The sequence below is a fragment of the Dryobates pubescens genome, chromosome 10 (assembly GCF_014839835.1).
Source record: "Dryobates pubescens isolate bDryPub1 chromosome 10, bDryPub1.pri, whole genome shotgun sequence".
NCBI classification, from domain to species: Eukaryota; Metazoa; Chordata; class Aves; order Piciformes; family Picidae; genus Dryobates; species Dryobates pubescens.
In genome coordinates, this window is record NC_071621.1 from 12,822,950 (window position 1) to 12,842,283 (window position 19,334).

The 19,334-nt window shown below is 49.8% G+C and overlaps 1 protein-coding gene across 1 annotated transcript; it reads left to right on the forward strand.

The window, feature by feature from the left end:
- Positions 1–11,667: 11,667 nt before the first annotated feature.
- KCTD14 (potassium channel tetramerization domain containing 14) lies at positions 11,668–16,035 on the forward strand. The gene is made up of 2 exons (XM_009900060.2): positions 11,668–12,066; positions 15,347–16,035. The coding sequence occupies exons 1-2, from the start codon at positions 12,007–12,009 to the stop codon at positions 16,016–16,018; spliced, it is 732 nt and encodes a 243-aa protein (XP_009898362.1). The 5' UTR covers positions 11,668–12,006; the 3' UTR covers positions 16,019–16,035.
- Positions 16,036–19,334: the final 3,299 nt, after the last annotated feature.

Consider the following 19,334-nt stretch of genomic DNA (forward strand, 5'->3'; position numbering starts at 1 on the left):
TGTGTTTCACAGGAAACTTTTGCCTACTCCGATTGCAGGACGTTGCATCACGCTGGCCCCAGGGATGTGTCAGTGCCCTGCTGCTGGCCATGGCTTGTGGCCACAGCTGTTGGGCACAGCTGATAAGAGACTCGAGATGGTCACAGAAGAGGTCTTTATCCTTGAAAAACCCAGTGCTGGTCCCTGGCAGGACAAGGGCAGACAGGCAGAGGAGACTCCGGGGACGCCAGTGCTGTTTCCAGCCGCCATGGGGATGTGAACTTTGCTGTTGAAGAGGAGAATTTCTGCCTGGCAACACTGGGGGAAGCAGAAGCTGTGACCTGGGCACAAGGCTGTCATGGAGACCCGAGATAAAACCCAGTTTGGACCCAAAGGTTAATAAGTTCTAAACACCCTTCTCTAGCCAGTCTCAAGAAGTCCCTACCACTGATCACTAATGGAGCTGATGGACCTCTTCCTCCTTCAGCAGCTGTGGGCAGGAGCCTCTTCCACTAGATAAAAGTGATCAAAGCCCCATCCATCATCACCTTAAACACTTCAGGGTATCCACAACTTCTCTGGGCAATATCTCCCAGGATCTTGGCCCCCTCACTGTGAAGAATTTATTCCTTCCTGTCATGGAGACATGAGATAAACCCCACTTTGGAACCCAAATGTTACATAAATAAGAATTTCTAAGCACCTTTCTCTACCCAGTCCCATGAAGTCCCAAGGAGAAAACCCACCACCCCCAAGGATGGGCTGCCTACACCTCTGCCCCTCCTGGGGAGCCAGTTTCCTGCCTGCAGACCCCTGCCCTTTGGATTCTGCAGGCTCTGGCCTCATCTGTACTCCTGGTACTGTCCTCTGCCAGCTCCTGCAGGTGCTGGGGTGAAAGAACCCCACAAATTCACATCCTCACCCCCAGCTCAGTCTCTCTGGTTGGCCAAACTGGCCACAAGCCTTAGAATCATAGAATCTACAAGGTTGGGAAAGACTGCAAAGATCATTAAGTCTAACCTGTCACCCAACACCTCATGACTACTAAACCATGGCACAAGTGCCACGTCCAATCCCCTCTGGTGATTCCAGCCCCTCCCTGGGCAGCACATTCCAATGATGAACGACTCGCTCAGTGAAGAACTTTCTCCTCACCTCAAGCCTAAACCTCCCCTGGTGCAGCCTGAGACTGTGTCCCCTTGTTCTGGTGCTGGTTGCCTGGGAGAGGAGACCAACTCCCTCCCGGTTACAACCTCCCTTCAGGAAGTTGTAGACAGCAATAAGGTCTCCCCTGATCTTCTTCTTCTCTTCTCCAGGCTAAACAATCCCAGCTCCCTCAGCCTCTCCTCACAGGGCTGTGCTCAAGGCCTCTCCCCAGCCTTGTTGTCCTTCTCTGGACACGTTCAAGTGTCTCAATGTCCTTCTTAAACTGAGGGGCCCAGAACTGGACACAGGACTCAAGGTGTGACCTAACCAGTGCTGAGTACAGGGGCACAATGACTTCCCTGCTCCTGCTGGCCACACTATTCCTGATCCAGGCCAGGATGCCATTGGCCTTCTTGGCCACCTGGGCACACTGCTGGCTCATGTTCAGCCTACTGTCAATCAGCACCCCCAGGTCTCTGCCTGGCTGCTCTCCAGCCACTCCGACCCCAGCCTGTAGCTCTGCATGGAGTTGCTGTGGCCAAAGTGCAGCACCCAGCGCTTGGCCTTGTTGAATGCCATCCTGTTGGACTCTGCCAATCTGTCCAGCCTGTCAAGGTCCCTCTGCAGAGCTCTCTCTCACCCTCTAGCAGATCAACATCTGCTCTCAACTTGGTGTCATCCCCAAATTTACTGATGATGGACTCCATCCCCTCATCCAGATCATCAATGAAGATACTAAAGAGCATGGGGCCCAGCATGCTGATTTTGGCTCTGTCCCTGCCTGCTGCCCCCCTCACTGCTAGCCCAGGAGCTGGCTGCAGGCTGCTGAAGCCATTTGATTGGAAATATTTTCAGCCATGCCTAGGCAGTGTCTGTGATGTCATTAGGGCTGCTTTTGGCAGTGTCCCACAGGCTTTGATTCCTGATGTGGCTTCTCCAAGGTCTTTGCTTCATGTTGGGAGCTTGATGATTCCTTTAATTGTGACTACTTCATTTAGAAATCCCTTTTATAATTCTCTGGTCACAATTTAATCCAACTGATGTCATCTTCCTCCTTAACATAACCAGTGTGGGGCAATCACCCTTCAGACAAAGCATCACCTGCTCATTATCTCCTCCTTTCAGCAGGGTTGTTATCAAGGCCATTAGCCAAGGGGGGTGCTGCATGAGATCCCCAGGCCAGCCCTGAAGAAGGAGGATGGCTGGGGCAGGGCTCATGGGAGACTCCTTCAGAAAAAGCTCATCACTTGCTCTCCTTCCTCTCTCCTCAAACCTGCCCAAATCGAGGCAGCTTTCCCATGGTGCTGCCTGCTCTTGGGGGGCAGGACATGGACCCACTCTCCTGGAGCCCCAGAAACATTGTGGATGGTGGGGACAGGATGGACTGGACAGGAGAGGACCTGGGCACTTCTCTCTGCCCCACTCCTGGTATGGGGAAGCAGTGGGACCCCCAGGCAGCTCAGGTGAAGGCCATAGGGAGGTTGGGCCAGGACAGATTGCACAGGGCCAGGAACATGGCATGGCCAAGCCCCAGCTGGGCTGGAGCCAAGCCCAGCCCTGCAACCAACCAGACTGGCTGAGACTGGCAGGAGAGGAGAGCAGAGGAGGGACGTGTCCTGGTGCTGCATAAAAAGCTCTCAGCGGGGCCGGGAAGCAGGCAGCACCCCGAGAAGAGCCCAGAGCAGCACTGTGGGAGCTGTGGGAGCATGGCCATGGAAGAGTACTTCTCAGCCACCCAGAAGATGGAGCAGGAGGTGATGTTCCCCAGCCTGCTCCGAGGAGTCTTCCCGCAGCAGGAGGGGGAAGCCCCAGCCCCAGAAGGCAACACAGACCTCTATGAGCGCTACCAGCTCCTCAAAGCCATCAAGCCCATGGTGGAGAAGGGCCTGGCCTCTGTCACCGACCAGAGCCCAGGCAGCACCAGCACTGATACAGCCTCAGATGAGGCTCCAGACAGCAATCTGGAGGAGCGTCTCTCCCATCATGTCAATGGCTTGCAGCAGGTTCTGACAGACCTCACCAAAAACACCAAAGCCCTCACCCGGAGGTACAGCCAGATCCTGGAGGAGATCAACCTCAGTGAAGGTCAGTCCAGCTCTTGAGCCTGCATCCCTAGCCTGTGAGGTAAGAGCCTGGGGAGATGTAGTGACAAGGAGAAGTTTGCTGAGGGATAACACATTTTGTCCTCTTGCCCTATCAGCTGGGTGGCTTTCCAGTGTGTGCATCACACCTCCAAACTGCAGCAGCTGTGAGTCTGCACTTCATTACTCAACAGATACTTCCTCCTAGATTTCTCTCTCTCAAATGCCCAGTGGTGCAAGCAGTGCCACTGAACAAAGGCCACTTTGTGAGCTCCACATTGTCCCCATGACTCCTCAACTTGCAGTGTAGGCAATGTCTGGCTTCTGTTGGGCAATAACAGAAGATCCCAGAGAGAAAAGCATCACGCAGTTCAAGGATGCCGAGCTCCGGACTCCAGGAGCAGCCAGACACTGGTGCTCCAGCTGCTTCTTTCTTCTTCACAACAGAATCATTTTTAGGGAGTAATTTGACCCTTTCAGGTCTCCAAATACCTATACTTGACATGTTACCTGCAAACAGCTCAAATTCTTGTCTTCCCCCAGTTGGGAAAGGAAATCTCTTCTCCGTGCTGGTGAGACTTTCATCCCTGAGACCCCTTGAGGAGGCACCTCTGTGCCCCACCAGAAGTGAGGCTCATGGCCAAGGTTGTTTTAGTTGAACTGGAGGATCATAGAAAGGTGACAGCAAGAACAGGGAGCATAAGGGGGAGGTTACAATGTTAACCCTGTTTTGGGGAAAAGACATCCAGGAAATGAGGATGTCTGTGGTGGGTTGAAATTTCCCCACCAACATTAACTTTGCCAGATGAGCTCAGTTGGAAGCGGATGAAAGCTGTATTTACAAGCAAAACTACAATCTACAGTGGAATGCAATGCCACAACATTTACAGGTATTTGCAATTAATAAACAGCACAAGGACCTCCCTGGTCAAAGACCAGGGGAAGCTACTAGCTTCTCCCTCTTTGCCTTCCCCTTCCCCCCCTGGACAAAAGGGACAAGAGAAAGGATCAGAGAGAATCACAGAATCAGTAAGGTTGGAAAAGACCTCAAAGATCATCAAGTCCAACCTGTCACCCAATACTTCATGACTACTAAACCATGGCACCAAGTGCCATGTCCAATCCCATCTTGAACACTTCCAGGGATGGTAACTCCACCACCTCCCTGGGCAGCACATTCCAATGGCAAATTACTCTTTCTGGGAAGAACTTTCTCCTCACCTCAAGCTTAAGCTTCCCCTGGCACAGCTTGAGACTGTGTCCTCTTGTTCTGGTGCTGGTTGCCTGGGAGAAGAGACCAACCCCCTCCTGGCTACAACCTCCCTTCAGGTAGTTGCAGACAGCAGTAAGATCTCCCCTGAGCCTCCTCTTCTCCAGGCTAAACAATCCCAGCTCCCTCAGTCTCACCTCATAGGGCTGTGCTCAAGGCCTCTCAACAGCCTTGTTGCCCTTCTCTGGACATATTCAAGAGTCTCAATGTCCTTCTTAAATTGAGGGGCCCAGAACTGGACACAGGACTCAAGGTGTGGCCTAACCAGTGCAGAGTACAGGGGCACAATGACTTCCCTGCTCCTGCTGGCCACGCTAGACTTAGCCAAAACAATACAGCCAAGGTCAAGCAGAAGCAAGTTAGTATCTCTCCCAGAGTGAAGAAGTGAGATGAGAAATTGTTTTGGTATAACTAGTTTTAGTCCCTTATCTCCTCCAATGGGATTGTTTAGAACTATCATTATTTTCCTTTTCACACCCAATGGTGATTCATTTACATTTGGTGATTCATTTACATTTTACTACTTTTCTGCTCAAGACCTGTGCAAAATTTTTAAAGGCATAGCTGAAAACTGCCACAATACCCAGCCAAACCGTGTTGGTTATCCCCACAGGGTGATCTGCTGTCTCCAGCCCCGTGGCACTTTTCCCTCTGCACCAAGTGCCACCAAGGAAGGTCCTTCGTGAGCAGCTCAGAGCTTGGCCACCCGCCTGCCGGGCACTGACGCTACCTCCCGACTCGCCCTGCAGCCAATCCTGCCAGCAACCTTGCTGCTTCGTCTCCCACCCTGTCCCAGGGGGATTTCTGCAGGGCAGAAATGAGTGGTCCATGTTCCTGCTTTGTAGAAGGTATCTGTCACTCTGAAGTGATGCTTTGTCTGTGTGTACCTGAACCCCACCGACCAGCTGGCCTCTTTGGTAATGTAAATAAAACACAAAACCTTGTGCAAAGATGTCCTGATTCCTACCAGCTGTCACCTCTACAGAGCTTCTGGACCCCAGCCCTCAACCATCTGGGGAACTTGGCCACCAAGGTCATGCTTTGTTTAGTCTGGAGAAGAGGAAGCTGAGGGAACACCTCGCTGCTCTCATACCTCCCTGGAAGGGGGGGTGGAGTGAGGTGGGGGTTGGTCTCTTCTCCCTAGTATCAGGTGATAGGACAAGAGGAAATGACCTGAAATTGTGGCAAGGGAGGTTCAAGTTGGGTATCACGAAAAACTTCTGGGCTGAAAGAGTGGCCAGACATGGGAACAGGCTTCCCAGGGAGCTGGTGGAGTCGCTGTCCCTGGAGGAGTTCACAAAGTGTGCGGACATGGAACTTCAGGACATGGTTTAATGGCCATGCTGGTGTTCGGTTGATGGTTGGACTCAATGATCTTAGAGGTCTATTCCAACCAAAACAGTTCTGTAATTCCCTGCTCCAGTGCAGGGAGGTGAGCTGGGTTTTTCTGCCAGGGAGTGGGAACTGGGTTTGCACTGGAGTTGAGGTTACCCCAGTCCTCTGGCTCTCACACCTTGCAAAAGCTTGATGTAATTCTGCCATCATCCTGTGCTGGGTACTGGGATCCCAACTTACCCCCAGCATTCTTTCTTCCCTTCCCCAATATCCCCTCTTCTCCTAACCCCCCAGCTTCTCAGCCCCCCACCCTCTCTGATACCTGCACATCCCTTCCCTTGCACCACACTCATCCAGCCCTTCAGATCCAGCACCATCTTCACCGCACACACCCCTGGGGACAACCTGCTCAGACCCAGCAACACCGGGGAGCAATTCTATGTCCTCCTCACTTGGCCGTGGCACCTGCCAGAGCTGGGGGCAGAAGAGGATGAGGTAGGGAGGAGTATGTTCAGCTGGGGTCAGTAGGAAGGCAGGGCTTTGCCCACCTTGTGCTGTGAAGAGAGCAGGGGCAAAGCTCTCACCGGGCTGCCCTTTGCAAGGGCATCACAACCCTCAGGTCCTGCCTCCAGAGTCCTTCCATCCCAGACAAAGCACCTGGGACTGAGCTGGGCACTAGAGGGAGGTGTCCCCTTCCCTCTTCGGGCCATTTTAAAACAAATGGAACTGTTGAAACAGCTCTGCTTGGGCTGAACAAACGCTGGTCCTCCATTAGCTTTGCAGTTCTGATTGAAGGAACTGGAGGTCTCTGAGCATCTGAAGTGAGAGGAGGATTGTGACCGTGCCCGGGGCTGCAGGCTCTCTTTGTGTCATGTGTGCTGCCCCACGTGCTCTCCAAATCTGCCATATCACAAGAGTGAAATAACATCCTTCAGACTGAAATCAGAAACTCATCAGCTCCAAAAGTCCCAGTGTAATATGAGCAAATGTTCTGCAGATGGTTCCCCTATTTTGTCCCATAACCTGGAGGCAGTTCCATGCCTCGGTTATGGGTTCACGTTCATGAGGCCCTGAGTGCTCAGCAGCCCTCTGAAGCTCCCCAGCACTGTAAAGAAGCACAAAAGGAGGAACTGCATCCTTTGCTTTGCTTTTAGTGAGATTCTAACAGCACAGAAAACAAAAGGGAAAACTAATTTCACAATTCATCAAGGAAATGCACTCTGGTTTCACAGCCTCCCACCACCACAGCCCCTGCCCTGACATCCTGAGCAATGGTAGATGCTATGTCAAAATCAGTCATCTCAAAAAACACCCCAGAAGCATCAGCTGATGGTGCTGGGCAAAGGAAAAGATATTATGCCAATGTCCCTCAAGGGTGAGAGAGCACTTGACTGGCCCCACACCAATGCCTTCAGTAGGACAGCAGTGTGACAAGGAGCTGAGAACAGTGACATCCTTATACTCAGCTCTGTTCCACACCCTCCACATAGAACATCACGAGTTGGGAAAGAACTCAGGAAGGGAAAGAGCATACAAAAAGATGGGCAAGAAGGAGGAAGCTCTTCACAGTGAGAGTGGTGAAATACTGGAACTGGTTGCCCAGAGATGTGGTGGAGGACCCGTCTCTGGAGACAGAATCACAGAAAATTCAGGTTGGAAAAGATTCTCAGGATCACCAAGTCCAACCATTAACCCTACTCTGCAAGCTTCAGCCCTAAACCATATCCCCAAGCACCACATCCAAACCACCTTTAAACACATCCAGGCTTGGGGACTCAACCATCTCCCTGCCCAGCCCATTCCAGTGCCTGACCACTCTTGCTGGGAAAAAGTTTTTTCCCAATGTCCAGTCTAAACCTACCCAGTGGCAGCTTGAGGCCATTCCCTCTTGTTCTGTTACTAGTTACCTGTGAGAAGAGACCAGCAGCAGCATCCTTTCAGGTAGCTGTAGACAGCAATGAGGTCTCTCCTCAGACTCCTCTTTTCCAAAATAAGCAGCCCCAGCTCCCTCAGTTGCTACACAAAAGATTTATTCAATGTCAAACTCACTGTAGTTGATCACCAGGACTAAATAACCTTAGAATCATGGAATCAACCAGGTTGGAAAAGACCTGAGAGATCATCAAGTCCAACTCATTACCTAATACCTAACACCTCATGACAACTAAACCATGGCTTCAAGTGCACATCCAATCTTTCTTTGAACACCTCCAGGGACAGTGACTCCACCATCTCCCTGGGCAGCACATCCCAATGGCTAATTATTCTTTCTGTGAAGAACGTTCTCTTCACCTCGAGCCTAAAACTTGATGGGGCCCTGAGCAACCTGATCTAATTAAAAGATGTTGCTGCTCACTGCAGCGGGGTTGGACAAGATGACTTGTGAGAGTCCTTTCCAACCTGATGCATCCTATGATTCTGTGAAAAAGAGAGCTCCCTTGGCTTCTGATGGTGTTCTGGGGCCTGTCCAAAGCCAGCTCGGACCTTGACACAAGCACCAGCCATGCATTCCACGACAGTGAGTGGAGCTGATAAATGGCTGGAAGGCAGCAGGTAGAAATGCTGATGATGTTTGCACATCACAGGGCTGTTTGATTTAGGAGTGGCTCCAGGACTACAGAGCCACCAGCCCAGATGCACCAGGGCAATTCTTGAGCAGAGCTAAAGCTAACCTCTGATGGCTTCACTTTTCAGCTATATCATGCTTTGCTACACTATGCCAGAGGCTCATGCATGGGTCTCCTCCTTGCTGGGCACTGCTGACTCCAGTAGGAACAAATTCCCAGGATCTGGCCATGCAGGGTGCAGATGAGAAGCAGCTGAGGGAACTGGAGTTGTTTAGCCTAGAGACAGCAATGTGTCCTGGTGGCCAAGAAGGCCAATGGGATTCTGGGGTAGAGGAGTGTGTCCAGCAGATCGAGGGAGGTTCTCCTCCCCCTCTGCTCTGCCCTAGTGAGACTTCACCTGGAATATTATATCCAGTTTTGGGCTCCCCAGTTCAAGAGGCACAGAAATCTACTTGAGAGAGTCCAACAGAGGGCTACAAAGATGATTAAGGGACTGGAGAACTGCCTTATGAGGAAAGGCTGAGAGACCTGGGGTTGTTTAGTCTGGAGAGGAGAAGACTGAGAAAGGGTCTAATAAATGTATATAAATGTCTGAGGGCTGGGTGTCAGGAAGGAAGGGACAGCCTCTGCTCACTTGTGCTCTGTGACAGGACAAGGGGCAATGGATGTAAACTACAGCACAGGAAGTTCCACCTCAACATGAGGAAGAATTTCTTTACTGTAAGGGTCACAGAGCACTGGACCAGACTCCCCAGAGAGGTTGTGGAGTCTCCATCTCTGGAGATTCTCAAGACCCACCTGGACATGTTCCTGTGTGACCTGCCCTAGGTGATCCTGCTTTGGCAGCAGGATTGGACTCAAAGACTTCCAGATGTCCCTTCCAAACCCTACCATTTATTGATTCCATGATTCTAAGAGGGAACAAGAGGAGAAAGGCACACAGTCCTGCTTCCACACAGTCAGACTTCTCATTTCCCTTCGGTGAGTGTTTTTCCCCCCTTGGATTTAGTGTATTTGCTTGCACAAAGGCATAATGCCCAAATCTGAATGGTTTTGAGCTAATTCTCTTAAACAGAAGCTGCCAACTCAGTCTATTAGGGAAATCTTTGAATAACCCTCCAGGTAGTGATCTCTCTATTTGTGTTTCACAGAATCACAGAATGACAGAATGTTAGGGGCTGGAAGGGACCTTCAAACATCATCTAGTCTACCCCCCCTGCCAGAGCAGGATCACCTAGACCAGATCACACAGGAACATATCAAGGCAGCTCCTGAATATCTCCAGAGAGGGAGACTCCACAACACCCACAGGCAGTCTGTTCCAGTGTTCTGTCACCCTCACACTGAAAAAATCTTCCCATATGTTCACATGGAACATCCTATGCTTCAACTTCCACCCATCACCTCTTGTCCTGTCCTTGGGCATCACAAAGCAGAGCCTGGCTCCATCCTCTTGGCACTAACATATTTATCAACATTACTGAGATCACCCCTCAGGCTCCTCTTCCCCAATCTAAAGAGCCCCAGCTCCCTCAGGGTCTCCTCATAAGGAAGATGTTCCACTCCCTTCATCATTTTTGTGGCACTGTGCTGGACTTTTTCAAGCAGTTCCCTGAGATCCTTCTTGAACTGAGGAGCTCAGAACTGGGCACAATATTTTAGATGCAGCCTCACCAGGGCAGAGTAGAGGGGGAGGAGAACCTCTCTCAACCTACTAACCACTCCACTTCTAATGCACCCCAGAATGGCATTGGCCTTCTTGGGCACAAGAAGGTAGTTGTAGAGAGCAATGAGGTCACCCCTGAGCCTCCTCTTCTCCAGGCTAAACAATCCCAGCTCACTCAGCCTCTCCTCATAGGGCTGTGCTCAAGGCCTCTCCCCAGCCTCGTTGCCCTTCTCTGGACACGTTCTTGTAATAGGGGCTCCAGAACTGGGCACAGTACTCCAGGTGGGGTCTCACCAGAGTGGAATAGAGGGGGAGAATCACCTCCTTTGACCTGCTGGCTATGCTTCTCTTGATGCGCCCAGGAACTGATTGGCTTTCTGGGCTGCAAGTGCACACTGCTGGCTCATGTTGAGCTTACATAGAATACATAGAATAAACCAGGTTGGAAGAGACCTTCAAGATCATCGCATCCAACCCATCAACCAATCCAACACCACCTAAACAACTAACCCATGGCACCAAGCACCCCATCAAGTCTTCTCCTGAACACCCCCAATGATGGCGACTCCACCACCTCCCCAGGCAGCCCATTCCAATGGGCAATCACTCTCTCTGTATAGAACTTTTTCCTAACATCCAACCTAAACCTCCTCTGGTGCAGCCTGAGACTGTGTCCTCTTGTTCTGGTACTGGCTGCCTGGGAGAAGAGACCAACCTCTGCCTGTCTAAAACTTCCCTTCAGGTACTTGTAGAGAGCAATAAGGTCACCCCTGAGTCTCCTCTTCTCCAGGCTAAGCAACCCCAGCTCCCTCAGCCTCTCCTCGTAGGGCTTGTGCTCCAAACCCCTCACCAACTTTGTTGCCCTTCTCTGGACTCGTTCCAGCAAGTCAACCTCCTTCCTAAACTGAGGGGCCCAGAACTGGACACAGGACTCAAGGTGTGGCCTAACCAGTGCAGTGTACAGGGGGAGAATGACCTCCCTGCTCCTGCTGGCCACACTGTTCCTGATGCAGGCCAGGATGCCATTGGCCCTCTTGGCTGCCTGGGCACACTGCAGGCTCCTGTTCAGTCTACCATCGACCAGCTTCTCATCCACCAGCACCCCATGTCCTTTTCTTCAGGGCTGCTCTCAAGCCAGTCGTGCCTTTGTCGTCCCCCATCAAACCACCGCTGACGGAGGTGGGGGAAGGGATTTTGGAGCACCCCGTAACGCTCCCCAGTTTCGGTCTTTGGAGGACAGAGGCTATCTGGAAGCAACGTCACACAAAGATGCTAACCAAATATTTATGGCCAATTGGAAAGAATAGTTCAGGCTCACGCAGAGCTTCAGGCTCAGTTTTATTTACCTTGCACAAATCACTCAGTGCCCGGAGGTTGTATCAACAAAGAAAACGCCACCACCTCGGACAGACTGTAGACACCCTGATCTGTCATCGAGGACTACGACCAAAGGGATCAGTGAGATGGCTGGGGAGAGAATGTGCTTTAAAACAGCAGTGCACAGAGGCCAAACAGCTGCCAGAACCTTTACTGGTCTTGAGACAACTGGTTTGTGAGGCAGAGGCGATCGCAAAGGGCTCCGGGCACCGGGCCTTCTTTGGAAAGGATTGTTTGGCCCTCAGTCACTGCACAGGTAGTGCTACAGGAGGTGTGTGTTGGCAGCCAGCCCGAGTCCACCTTGCACCTTGCTGGATGCCAGAAAACTGAGCAAATACTTCCGTTTTCAGGCTGTTCCCTCCCCTCTCCGTACACCTGCAACCTCTACCAGGGCTGTGCCTGGAGCAAACTGGAGCCACTGGGACAGCAGCTGGGCTGGGAGCTTGGGAAAAACCTGACCCAAGGAAAAACAGGCAAGTGAAAGAGGACTGGAGCAAGGCGAGGACCCATCCTGTGTGGGGGGCAGGACTTGAGCAGTGCACAGAAGGTTTTCCCACACCACTGAGCCCTCAGCTGCTGGAGGAGATGAGCATTTCAGCAGAGCACAAGCCCCTGAAGAAGCAGGTCACTGGCAGCCTGCATACGGTGAGTAAATTACCAGCTCCAGGACATAGTTTCCTCCTGTGGGATCAAATCATCCTCTTTGGGCTACATTAGAACTCTTTTTTCACCCATATGTTATTCTGAAGACACCAGGACTGGCCAGATATGTGACCAAGGAGAGGACTCAAGGCAAAAAGCTGTGTCTGACCCCTTGCTTGCATCGGTTTCCTTGCAGAAGGGCCGTGTCCCTTCTGTCAGCATACAAGAGCTGGCAACAGCAGAGTGGTTCTGTTTCTTCTTTGATAAGAAGTGGACTTAATTTAATATGAACTTTTCTTTGTCAGGCCCCTAAATAAAAGCCTGTTGTAAGTTTTAGGGGTTTTTTAAGCAGTTCTTAAGAGTGGATTGAAACTGAGGGAGGGTAGATTTACACTGGGTAATAGAATGAAAATTCTTTACAGTGAGAGTGGTGAGACACTGGAACAGGTTGCCCAGGGAGGCTGTGGATGCACCCTCCCTGGAGGTGTGCAAAACCAGGCTGGACAAAGCCTTGAGCAACCTGGTCTAGTGGAAGGTGTCCCTGCCCATGGCAGAGGGAGGCTGGAACTAGCAGATCTTTAAGTTCCCTTTCCAACCCAAACATTCAGTGAACCTATGAAAAGTTGCCCTGTGTTGCAGTAGTGCAGAATCATTAGGGGGGAGCGGGAGTTTTTCTAGCTCTGCAGAAAATTAATGGCAATCTCAGACAGGCAGCATGCTACTATGCAGAAACCAGTGAGAGATCAGGTGATTTCCTTTTTTCTCTCCTGTGCCCTCATACTATTCTAACCAGTTTGTCTTCTCTGTTGTAGCTGCACAGCCTCTCCCCCAGACCTCCCTGTCTTTAAAACATCCAACCTTCTCCCGTTGCACCGTTCAGGTGTAGGTTGCAAAACGCCTCCCTGAGGAAGTAACTGTTTTGCAGATGAATAAACTGGGGCACAGATAGGTGCAATGACTTTCCTAAGTGTCACCTCGCTGCTAATTTCAGAGCAGGGAAATAGCTGGTGCCCAGTCTGCTGGGAAGCAGTTTGGTCACAGGCCAAAACCATTAATCAGGATCTGAGAGCACGAGGTTAGTTGAGCTACTGTATTAATGAAGAACACATTATCCAACAAACATCATTAAAACATCTGACCTGCCATCCAAAAAAGGAGCAAAGGCTCAGAAGCATGAGATCCTCCTGTTAAATGATCTCTGCTAGGGAAAGATGCTGCTTTCACTTGCACCAGTGGCAGATTTCCTAAATGAGAGGCTTTATGGCAAAACCAGCTTTGGGCCTTGCTCTTCAGTGGGTGGAAATCTCCAGTCTCAGACAGAGTAATTTTCAACATCTCCCTGGCCTCTAGGGTAAATTACTTCCTTTGAGATGAAGCCACCCACACTAAGGCAAAACAATGTTCCAGCTGGGTCTTTGGCCTGAATCTTCTGTTGCTTCCCTGGCTTGCCTAGGCTGTGAGCAAATTTCTGCTAAATCTGACAGCTTGCTGCTGTTCAAAGGGGAAGTTTCTCCCTCTTGTCTGTTCCTAGTCCCTTCCTTTTGCTTGTTAAACCCTCTGTGAGCTTCAGCTCACTGAGATGAAGGAGAAGCAGAGGTGGCATGAGGTGAGCAACAGACGCAAGCAGGTAGGTACAAGGAAAGAAAGCAGAGAGGGCAACAAGAGCTCCCCCTCCTCTTGGTGCAAGCTGTGAGGTCAGCTCACGTCACCCCATGGGCCTGTACCTGCAGGAACCAGCTAAGCACTTAAGTACACACTTCACTTGAGGCATGTGACTAGCAGCACTGAGGCAGATCCTTGCATGATCAGATCCAAGAAAGAGCAGGTGAGCTCCTGGCGGAAAAAAAGGAGTTGTTTATTGACTTGCACCTTCCCAATGGCAGGTGTGGTCCTGGCCAGGCATGTGACTTCTATTACAGCACTGGTGGTGGGAGGGAAAAGAACTCCCTCTGTCTTCACTCTCCCTGTTCTACTGAGCAAGGTGAAAAAAATGACTGAGTGCAAAGGGAGGCTTTGAAAACTCTTCAACACTGAACCGTCAGGAAGGTGAGGCTGGAGAGCAGGTCCCAGCTTTGTGGACACTGAGGTTTTCTCCAATGTGTTTCAAATGGCAGTGGTGTTGATGCCTGGTGAAATAAAATACAAAAATGCAAACTTTACTTTCTTCCTTCACAAATCCATCTCAGTTGTGTGAATTATTTCCTTTACTTCCTAGCTATCCAACTACCGTATGCTTTGCTAAAGCAGCTTCTGTCCTCTACCTCTGACATGCTGGATTTGTGCCTTACTATAATTGAACCCCTGGAGGAGTGGAAATAAATTCCACCCATTTCAAAGCTTCAAAGATGTTTAGTTCCTCCTCTGGAAAGAAAACAGCAGCTCAGGTGAGAGGAATGGAGTTGCATAGCTTTGAGCTTGGTTCTTGTCCCTCTGCACACGAGGAAGGTGAGAGCCCTTGCTGGAAGAACAGGAGCCAGGAGGGACAATGCTTGGGTAGGACTTAAGAGATAGATGTTGAATTCTGTAGTTAATGACAGCTTCCCTGGACAGGATGCTTCTTACCCCTCTTCCCCACTGGCAAAGCAACACTTCCCTACGTTCCAAAAATGTGGTGAGGACTCAGACATTCAGAAATGTTCATGTGTTTGCTGCTCTGATTATTAGAGCGTTTTAGCAGGGCCTGTTTTGATAGGCCAAGGGTTAATGGTTTGAAACTAAAAGAGGGCAGATTCAGGCTAGATACAAGGAAGACATTTTTTACAATGAGGGTGCTGAGACAGTGGCACAAGTGGGCTAGAGAGGTGGTAGATGCTCCATACCTGGAAACATTCCAGGTTAAGTCCGACAAAGCTCTGAGCAACCTGATCTAGTTAAAGATGAGCCTGCTCAGTGCAGGGGAATCGGAGTAACTGACCTTTAAAGGTCCCTTCCAACCCAAACTAGTCTGTGATTCTATAAACATCCTGCATCTGCTTTTAGCAATAAATAGTATGGCTGTTCTAATGGCCCCCAGGAGATGAGTGCTCACGTCACTTTTCACACCATCATTCCAATTGCCAGCAGCAATCATCTCCCTCTCTTTGTTTTTTCATCTTTTCTGTCCAGGGAGGTGGTTGAATCCCAATCCCTGGAGATGGCTGAGCACCAACCTTGGTAGAGTTAGAGAGTGGTGGGAGTTGATGACTTTCAAGGTCTTTTCCAACCAAAATGATTCCATGATTGTGTGCTGACAGCCTCCGATGGGTAACGCATGTGGCTTTTTGTTCCCTTGTGATACCTGCAGTTGTCACCCATCGTGGAGCTAAACGTGGGCGGGGAGATGTACACCACAACACTCAGCACCTTAAAGAAACATCCTGGCTCCAAGCTGGCAGAGATGTTCACTGGCCAGCCCAAACTCAGGACTGACTCTGAAGGCAGGTTCTTCATCGACAGGCCGGGCACTTATTTCAAATACATCTTGGAGTACCTGCGCAGCAACCAAGTGCCCACCCAGTGCGTCCAGGATGTCTACAAAGAGGCCTTGTTCTATGACATCGAACCTCTGATCAAGCAGCTGGAGGACTCCCCCCAGATCTTTGGAGAGCTGGTGGCAAGGAAGCAGTTTCTGGCCCGTGTGCCCAGCTACAGTGAGAACCTTGAGCTGATGATCCGCATCGCCAGGGCAGAAGCGGTCGCCTCCCGCCGCTCCAGCGTCATCGTCTGCGTGGTCAGAACCGAGGAGGACGCAGCCAGGTGCCAGGATGCCTTGAACAGCTTGGACATGGACAAAAAATCCGTGGTGAAGTTTGGCCCTTGGAAGGCAGCACCAAGTATTTCTGATCTGCTGGACTGCATTCAAATGGACGTCGAAGCCAAGGGGTACAAAATATCCTTCCAGCCCCACGTCGCAGAAAAGGGCTTCCGCTTCAAATCCCATGACTTCTTCTACAAGTTCTGGTTCACCTGGTGGTAGAGAAGTGCCACCATTGATGGGGGAGGCAAGAGAGGCATTATTATTAACAAATTAAAACAAATTAACTTGGGTTGTGGAGACTTACACCACAGACTACCAGAGGGTAGTCTGACTACCAGAAAGAAGTGCATGGGTCAACAAAAGGATGTCTTTGGTCATTTGCCAAATAAAAGAGCACTTAAGAGCCACTGCTTCTTGGGCCTTAGGGGATAACTGTGATTCAAAAGCTGTGAGGAAAAGGAGGAATTTTACTCTCAGTCTTGCTGAGTATAAGGTCAGAGAGACAGATCAAGCTGAGCCAGGGGAAGCTTAGGCTCAAAGTGAGGACAAAGTTCTTCCCAGAAAGAGTAATTTGCCAATGGAATAGGCTGCCCAGGGAGGTGGTGGAGTCACCGTCCCTGGAGGTGTTCAAAAAAGGATTGGATGTGGCACTTGGAGCCATGGTTTAGTTGTCAGGAGGTGTTAGGTAATAGGTTGGACTTGATGATCTCTGAGGTCTTTTCCAACCTGGTTGATTCTATGATTCTATGATCTGAGGGTCAAGCCATCTTCACTCAACTGAAGGGAAGTGAATGACCCCAAACACGTCTCATGGGCATGCAGGGCCTCCCAGTGAAACGGGAACAGGTCACATAGGTGCAGTTCCCAATGGAAACACTGACAGCTGCATTAAAATATGGTCCAATTCAATTTGGATCCTTAATAAGGAGGCAGAAGCTCTTCTCGCTGCTTTCCGTACCAGAACCTAGGTTAAAAAGGATTCAGTGTTTCCTGCTCTCCTTTCATTTCTCCAGCAGGCAGCCTCCTCTCTAGCCAATGTAAGTATTACAACCATTTATTATTCATTCCAAAGGAAAGAGTGAGAAGCTCAGCTATGGTCCAGGAGCAACAAAAGGTAGAAATCCCATCACTGATGTGAGGAGCTGACAATCTAACGACACGTACTCCTCTCTCAGGCCACGCTACTTTAATCTTTTTTCTTATAACATTCATTATTATTAGGGTATTATTTCTGAACATAGAAGCTTCTGGAAGAACAGGGAAACCCCACCACCTCACTGCCTCTGTGAGACCCCCACATGTGTCCAGTTCTGGGGCACCCAACACAATAAGGACATGGAACTGTTCGGATGGGTCCAGAGAAGGGCCATGAGCATTATCAGAGGGCTGGAACACCTCCCCTATGAGGAAAGGCTGAGAGAGTTGGGGATGTTCAGCCTGGAGAAGAAAAGGCTCCAAGGAGACCTGTTAGTGGCCTTCTACTAGCTGAAGGGGGCCTACAAGAAAGCTGGGGAGAGATTTTTTACAAGGGGCTGTGGTGATAGGATGAGGGGGAATGGCTTGCAGACGGCAGAGGGCAGATTTAGACTGAATATTAGAAGAGATTCTTTACAGTGAGGGTAGTGAGACACTGGAACAGATTGCTCAGGGAGGTCATGGTTGCCCGCTCCCTGGAAGTGTTCAAGGCTGGGTTGGACAGGGCCTTGAGCAAGCTGGTCTAGTGGAAAGTGTCCCTGCCTATGGAAGGGGGTTGGAGCTAGCTGATCTTTAAGGTCCTTCTCAAGCCAAACCATTCTATGAGTCTATGATTCTATGATTTGATGGGAAGGAAGCACTACCAAAGCGACAGTCTGGGATCTCAGGGCAAAGTCTCCTTTAAAGACCAAGAGTTGGGTCCAACATCATGTTTTAAAACCCTCAGCATTCTAAAGTTTATTTTTCTACTGGAGGCAGCTGTTAGCTTGGGTTTAATTGCTCTGAAAACCATAATGGCCAATTTGATTATGATCAGATTTCCTTCCCTTCTCAGAAGATAGATTTCTTCCAGATAAGAGCAATAGAATAGAATAGAATAGAATAGAATAGAATAGAATAGAATAGAGTAGAATAGAATAGAATAGACCAGAGCAGGTTGGAAGAGACCTTCAAGATCATCATGTCCAACCTCCCATCCAACACCACCTAATCAACTGAACTATGGCACCAAGCACCCATCAAGTCTCCTCCTAAACACCTCCAATGATGGTGACTCCACCACCTCCCCAGGCAGCCAATATTCTCAGGGATGTGAAATAAGTAACTTTTAAAGGCTCTTTGAATGATGCAGAGGCACTTTATTTACTGACATCTTCCCCTCCCCAAATCCCCAGATTCTAAAATCCTGAACTTTTAATCTTTATTCTAATGAATCATTCCTAGCTAAGCTTGGCTTGAGATGTGCTCATCCTAGCTCAGGTTCTTCCCCAGTGAAAGTCAGGAGTCATGCCACTGACCTCAGGGCAGTTCTGCTGTAGGTGTTTAGACCTCTAGCACCTACAACCTTGCTAAGAACTGACACAATCAGTGCCTGAGGAGGAAAAAGGTTTAGAAATGGGGTCTGTGATCATATTTATGATCATAACCAAGGGGTTGGAACTGATTAGCTAAGGAGGCCTCCAAATAGACAGAAGGTTGCTTTAAAGGGATCTGTTGTACAGACTAAGGGTGGAACTCACAACAGTCACAAGGAAGGAGATTGAAAATAGATGTTAGAAGGAAATAGTCTGATTGCAGGGTAGTTAAAGCCACAAACCCACCAGCCTCCTAAGACTAAAGAATAGCTGCCATGAGGATTGTTAGTACTTTTATCAAGAATGGCCTCATAGAACAGCCTAAGCTGGATAGTACCTCCAAGGGTCATCTGGTCCAGCCTCTGGTGGGAAAGGGAGCCTGGATGAGATTATCAAGCACCCTGTGCCATCATGTCTTGGAAACTCTGCACAATGTGGACTCCACCACGGCCCTGGGGATGTTGTTCCAGTGAATGAGGGTTCTCACCATTAAAAAAGTTCCTTCTTACATTGAGAATAAACCTTTCTTGGTGCAACTTCTACCAGTTGCCTTTGTCTTCTCCATGTAGCTCTTTGTGAAGAGAGAACTGTCATCCTCTTTGTGGATGCCATTTAAGTACAGGGAACACGGTGCTGTGGTCCCCTCAGGTGAAGAGATACAACTCCTTTGATATTTCCTCACAGGACAAGCTCTCCAGACCTTTGATTACCTCCCTGGCCTTCCTTTGGACCCTTCATCCCCTTCCCAAATCACCTTGTCCTTAATACAAAACCAAACCATGGCCATCCTTGCTACCTCTAGATACACAGTGGCGCACAGATGTAACTGCTGCCTGTCTTTCCTGTCCTCTAATTAGATCAGTCAGGGACCTCTTTCCCCTCTGCTCTAAGGAGGGGGCAGCTCTGTTAGAAGGCCATGCTAAGCTTTCCTCTATGTGTCTAACACAAGCCTGCCTGGAAACCTTAAATCATGTTATTTATGATCC